This window comes from Lontra canadensis, unplaced genomic scaffold (genome assembly GCF_010015895.1).
Source record: "Lontra canadensis isolate GAN:19392208 unplaced genomic scaffold, GSC_riverotter_1.0 scaffold6, whole genome shotgun sequence".
Classification (NCBI taxonomy): Eukaryota; Metazoa; Chordata; class Mammalia; order Carnivora; family Mustelidae; genus Lontra; species Lontra canadensis.
In genome coordinates, this window is record NW_022631000.1 from 9,090,362 (window position 1) to 9,096,361 (window position 6,000).

Below are 6,000 nucleotides of genomic sequence, written 5' to 3' on the forward strand. Positions count from 1 at the left end.
TCCTGAATTAAATGGTTAAAGATGTAACAAGCCATATACAAGCACATGCATTGCAGCACCCTGAAAAAATTTAAATCTAGCACTAAAATAATACACAGAATTACCAAAATTATCTTGCATTGAAAAATAGATGGAAAGAAATAAGCCCAAGCTTTAAAAGTGGATGCCTTTGGAAAGAGTTTGTCCCTATGTCTAGACTTACTTTCGTCCCTGCACTCTGTTTTCTCGTTCTTTGAGCTTTGTCTATGGTATTACTGCTTTGTCTTTTATGGGCCATTTTATTTTAATCCTTGTTGCATTTTTAAAACACTTTTTCTAGATTTTCTGCAACAAAACTTGGGTTACTTACAGGTAATTTAAAATGATACATTAAGATGCTATGGTCACAGGACTTCTTAGAAGGCTTGACTTTTATTGACAGAATTAAATCTAGGAAAAACTTAGTTTTCTACTTATTCCCAAATTTTATAGACCAGGAAAGTGGAATCCAAGAAGTTAGGGGCATGAAACAGACTTCTCTATACCACTTAAGGAGACCCAGCTGCTTTCTCTTATTCTATAATCTGAGATGCCTGAGTGTCCTGGGAGGTTGAGATAAATCCCATGTCCATTCCTCTGATTGATAATTGCCTTTTGCCCCTGATGAAGTTAGGAGATTTGGTAATAGGAGACACCTTTATTCCCTTATTGAAAGTAAGATATTAAGCATGACAGTGAGTAAGAGTTTCACCAATTTCACCCTTTGACTGTTTATACTAATAGGAAGGCCATGCTAGCTTATTACTGGTTCCTCCTGTCCCTTAGCTGGCCAGAAGTGGAAAAAGATAGGAAATCATAGGCAAGTCTAGTTTGTCCCCTAGGGTTCAAATTATATGACAGAGGGGCACTACATACTGCTCCAGAATGACAGTTTAGTTTCTATACTGGAAGTGTGCAAAAGTCAAGTCTCAACAGAAAACGCCTGGCACACTCAAAACTGTACAAAGGGGAACACAGAAGATCGTTCATTTCCCCAGAGCTGGGAGCAGCTGATTGCCAGCAAATCTAAACAAGTAGAAGGTGCCATTACCAAAACCCAGAAGAAGAGAGTCCTGTAAAATCAGATGCCTTGTAGGGAGAGTAACTTTTACTTGAAGGACATAGCCAGACCAAGGCAACCTTACAAGGAAGGCCCTGGAAGACAAAAAATGTGGTATTGCCCTTCCCTCTCTGTACTCTCTATTCCAACTGGAAAGGAGAGGGAAAACACAGCCTATGGAAGGAATCCGTCCGGGTCAGCTATGCAGGGCAGAAACAGCAGGCTGGGTTCTGATTCTGGAGGAGCAGTCTGGAGCGATCAGCAAAAACAGTGTCAGGGTATTGGCTATTTAAACAATGCTCGATAACTGTGTGGTTAGATAGGCTGAAAATATATTTCAAGCTGTTACACTCAAGGCCCCCAAACCTTGCCCACCTCTAGGTCCCTGGTTATAGTTCCGTATGACCATGATATGTGTTTTCTTTTTTAAATTCCCTTTTCTAGAACTGTTTTAAAACGCTTTTAGTCTAGGATAAGTATAAATTATCCTAGATTTTAGCAAGGCACAAAAGGAAGGCCTTCCTTGGAAAACAGCATTGTACCCGTACCTTTTTCTTTTGCTATCGATGGACTTAATCACCACCTCCTTGGCTGTTATTTTCCATTGTTAATGGTTAGTAGGACTCAGGCCAACTATCCTAAAGAGCCAGGAATTCCTGGCCTGGCTGGACAGCTTTTATCCCTGTTTTGGTGCACCTGAATCAGCCATAAGAATTTATTGTTATTTGTAGCTACTGAGGTATTTCTACACTGCATTTTTAAGGCTGTTTTTTGGAAGAAAGATATGAAAGGGGGAATAACTAATGTGCATCTAATAACAATTGTACTGAGGCAGGAATAAAAAAATGAGTGTTTGCAAAAAGATTTTTTCTAAGTTTCGCTTTTTTTTCCTATAGAAAGGTCTTCTGTCTATACTGAGAGGGCCAACACTGCTGATGCAGAAGAAAGCAAGGTAAAGCTTTTTACTTCATCAAACAATTATAGCATAAGAATGCTACTGTGAAAAAGTAATCGATACATATATCATCTCGCAAGACTTTGACAGAGGAATAAGAAAGGGCGAGAGGGATCATGGGGTAACAGAACAGGAAAAAAATATGTAATTAGGGCTCTACTTAAATAACTGGCTGCTCTTCTCATTTTCTGTTGTTACTTGTGGAGAAGATCTGAGTGGCACTGTGCATATGATGGGAAACCAGTGTACCTATTCTTCCGGTGGAAGCACGGAACTGTATAGAAGTAGAAAGAAATATAAAGTGAGAAAAGCAGATTACAGTTTCTACCCAGAATCAGTTGGCTTGCCTTCCCTATTTGTCCAACCTCTTCTAAGCTCCTTGGGGACCCATAATTCCCTTACGAATTATAGTTTACTTGCAAATTCGGTTGTTTAAAATGGAGTTAAAACTTTTTGCCACACACCTTTTATTATGAGTTCCATTAATCAGAATATAAATAAGAGCAAAGAGTGGGGTAAACTCTTTTCTCTACTGGTTAAAAACTCAACAACTAGGGACACCTGGGTGGCTCAGTTCGTTAAGCTGCTGCCTTTGGCTCAGGTCATGGTCCCAGGGTCCTCGGATCAAGTCCCGTGTTAGGCTCCTTGCTCACCGAGGAGCCTGCTTCTCTCTCTGGCTCTGCCTGCCACTCTGCCTGCTTGTGCTCTCTCTCTTCTGACAAATTAATTTTTAATATCTTAAAAAAAAAAAACCCAGGAACTAATCTAGAAGGGTGATTACAATTGAGCCTTTATAACTACTTACAACTGTCTCATAGTTCTCTGATTACAGATGCAGACAATAGCTCCAAAGCTCCCTACTTCCAAAAACCAAAACAAAACACTATCATCATTAAATGCTTAAGATAAAAATGGTTATTCTGACATGAACCCCAGCCATTTAAAATCCATTTTTCTTGGTTCTAGGCTTTTACAGAACACCCAGCTAGTAGTGGAAAGTAAGACAGAACTGTATCAACCCATGATGAGCATCCTTAATATCCAGTGACTTCGCTTCCCCTTTCTTTCACTGCAATTCCAGCGGGGGCTTGTCATGGCCTAATAATTCTACCTTTGGAAAGACTTGCAACCATTGAGTTTCCCACTACCATATTTCCTCTTCAAGTCCCAACTATTACTCACTGACTCCATACCTACATCAAGATTATGAATGCCTGGATGTCAGTTCCAACTAGAAAAGAACTGTTTTCATTCAGTGGCACTCCTGCTGCAGTCAGTCCAGGAGGCCACACTGAGGTTGCCACCAAGATCTTGGAAGAAATGTATCACTAAGCACTGATTCAAAATCTGATCAACTAATGATGGGTGAGAGAGCACATAGAAGCAGAAATCACCTTAGTGAAAAGGTGAAAAATCAGGGAACTTGATATGCTGAGGTATTGTACTCATTTTATATGAATAGTTAATATCAGCTTAACCAACTAGATTTAATATGGTGAGTCTTAGGGACTCCAAAGTTTAAAAATGTCAGTATCTCCCAAGATTGCCTAGAGCAAAGGGCCCTATCAACTCAAGAACTGACAACTCTGGGGGGGGGGTGGGGGGGTTATGCCTTCCAACGTCAGGTTTACATAGATGAGTGACATTAACTATGAAGATAATTTGACTCACTCTTCTGACTCAGTTGTCATATTGTTAATCAACTTTATGATAAATTTAGATTTCCACATAAATTTTTACACACAGGGAGAATGGATAACCCAGCTGACTTGATGATCTCTCCCCTTTATTTTAATCAATTTATAAGAAAGAAAAAGTCTAACCAGCATTTTAGTGACTTAAGTTTTGACCCTATAGTTTATAGGAGGAAACCAACCCTGAATTGTGCATAATGCTACCTGGCCTGATTTTCTCTAAGTACTAACATCATTATAAAGAAAAACTTTAACTGTAAGGAGAAAATGCTCACAACTGCTATACTCTTCTTAAAAATGGAAAGAACAAAGTCAACAAATTGAGGATGGCAGACAAGAATGAACCTGGGTCCTTCAATGCTATTGAGCCCCTAAATTAATCTCAGAGCCACTTGTATTAGTCAAGGTTGGGGTCAGAGAGGCAGAATGCTGAGAACGACAGAGAATAAAGACTTGTTATATGGAAGCAACCTCATATAGTTCTGGGCACCTGTGAAGAAGACTCCATCAAGCCATCCCTTCTGCATCTGGGGCTGGGCCTAAAGTACCTGGAAATCGGCTCTGTCAGTGGTCAAGAAGGAGCGCTAGATATGGAGTGAGGATGAAAAATGAACAATTCCTCCTTCACTTCTCCCTCTCAAATCTAGTGACAATTTCTCTTGTGACCAGCTCTAACCCAGAACCACACAGAGAAAGGAAATCCAGGAAATGAACCTCCTGCTTAGCCACATGGCATAATACAAAGCCAGCATTCCCACCTGTCACTCAACTATCTTGTGTGAGAAGCTGCTTCCGTGTTGAAAACCTGCACCAACAGCTACCTAGGTATACCTAGGCCCTACCTAGGTATAGACTGGGAGGAGTTAACCTCCAAATCTAAGTGCCTGTGACTATAGTACATCACAGTGCTAAAAGGAAAGTTTATCAACTCCTACCATTGGTGGCTAAAAACATAGAGTCATGGATGAGTCAATAAAAATTTGTTAACTTTAGTAATTACAATTTACCAACATACCCTAGGCCTCATGGCCCATGTCTTCTGTAAATATTACTCATTAAGAGGCAATATGGACAAAAGAATGGGTTTCATTTTTTAATGTCAGAATGTAAATGATTTTTATATTAATCTTTTATGTAAAATGTTTACTTGTATTTGAGGATCTGAAAAATCCCCATTAACCTTGGAAGCAAAGATACTCTCTTACATTTCCTAATCACCTTGTTTAAACTGGTTTCCACACCACATAAACGTTTTAAATGCTTGTTTCAAATGCACCTGAAGTTTTCAGACATTAAATGGTACCATCGTTGGACTTGTCCAGCCTCTGTCCTTCCTGAGCAAAGGACTTCTTATTCTTCATGAGTCTGAAAAACAAAATATGAGTGTGCTCTCTGAGATTGCTGCGACTTTCATCGGTGGTACGCACACCCAGAATGAAGCCCAGCCCTTTTTGGAGTAAGCAGGCCTGAGCCAAGTCCTCATTACCTTCAAAGGGAGGCAGGGAATTGGAAGCAATTATATGCATTACAGAAAGCAGACACAGGTAATTCGTCTGAAGGATGGGCTTGGACACTCTCCATTTTCTGCCCACCTAGCCTTGGTGGTAAAGGCAGCGCCCTCTACCAAAGACTCCATGAGGGAAAGACTGTGGCCACATCACCAATTGGCTCCACAGCCCAGAGAGACACCCAGTTCTATCAGAAAAAACGTTTTTGCTTGTTTTATGGCAGTTAAGAGATTTTTCAGGCTTTCCTTCTGAGAATGGGGAACAATTAGTCATTGCACCGCCAAGGATGGTTTTACTAGTCATCTCGGGTATGTCTAAGAAGCAATTTCTGCTTCACTCATTTTATTCTTTGTTGGAAATAACTGTGACAAAGTCGAATACATTACAAATGTTTTGCAGCCCTTTTGGCCTCTTCCAGCTGAGCACAAGCGTAACACATGTGAGGCATTTCCCTAAACAAAACCATTAAATGGAGTTGATGGGCAGGCCCTGCCTCTAAGACCCCAAATCCAATGCCATGACCCTTCTCAAATTGAGGGCAGAGTTCAAACCACTTAAGTGGACCTCTGCTCACAGGCCTTATCCCTGAGACAATATTCAGGCAGCAACAAGAAATCTCTGGAGTGTGCCAATGACTCATGCTTCTCAAATTTAGATCTAAATGTATTCAATATAACCAACTTTTAGATTCTCCTTCAAAAGATTATTTTGACCTCCTTTCAGGTCGTACGTATTATGAACAACCCTATCTACTTATTTTGCAGA

The 6,000-nt window shown here is 40.2% G+C and overlaps 1 protein-coding gene across 1 annotated transcript in view; it reads left to right on the top strand.

Annotated features, from left to right (window-relative positions):
- HHLA2 (HERV-H LTR-associating 2) overlaps positions 1 to 3,621 on the top strand; it is a 132,941-nt gene extending 129,320 nt beyond the window's left edge. Inside the window, exons 9-10 of the mRNA XM_032852123.1 lie at positions 1,975 to 2,030; positions 3,000 to 3,621. Coding sequence (XP_032708014.1) covers positions 1,975 to 2,030; positions 3,000 to 3,035 — 92 coding nt within the window. The 3' untranslated portion in view covers positions 3,036 to 3,621. The remainder of the gene's footprint in view (positions 1 to 1,974; positions 2,031 to 2,999) is intronic.
- The last annotated feature ends 2,379 nt before the right edge of the window (positions 3,622 to 6,000 follow it).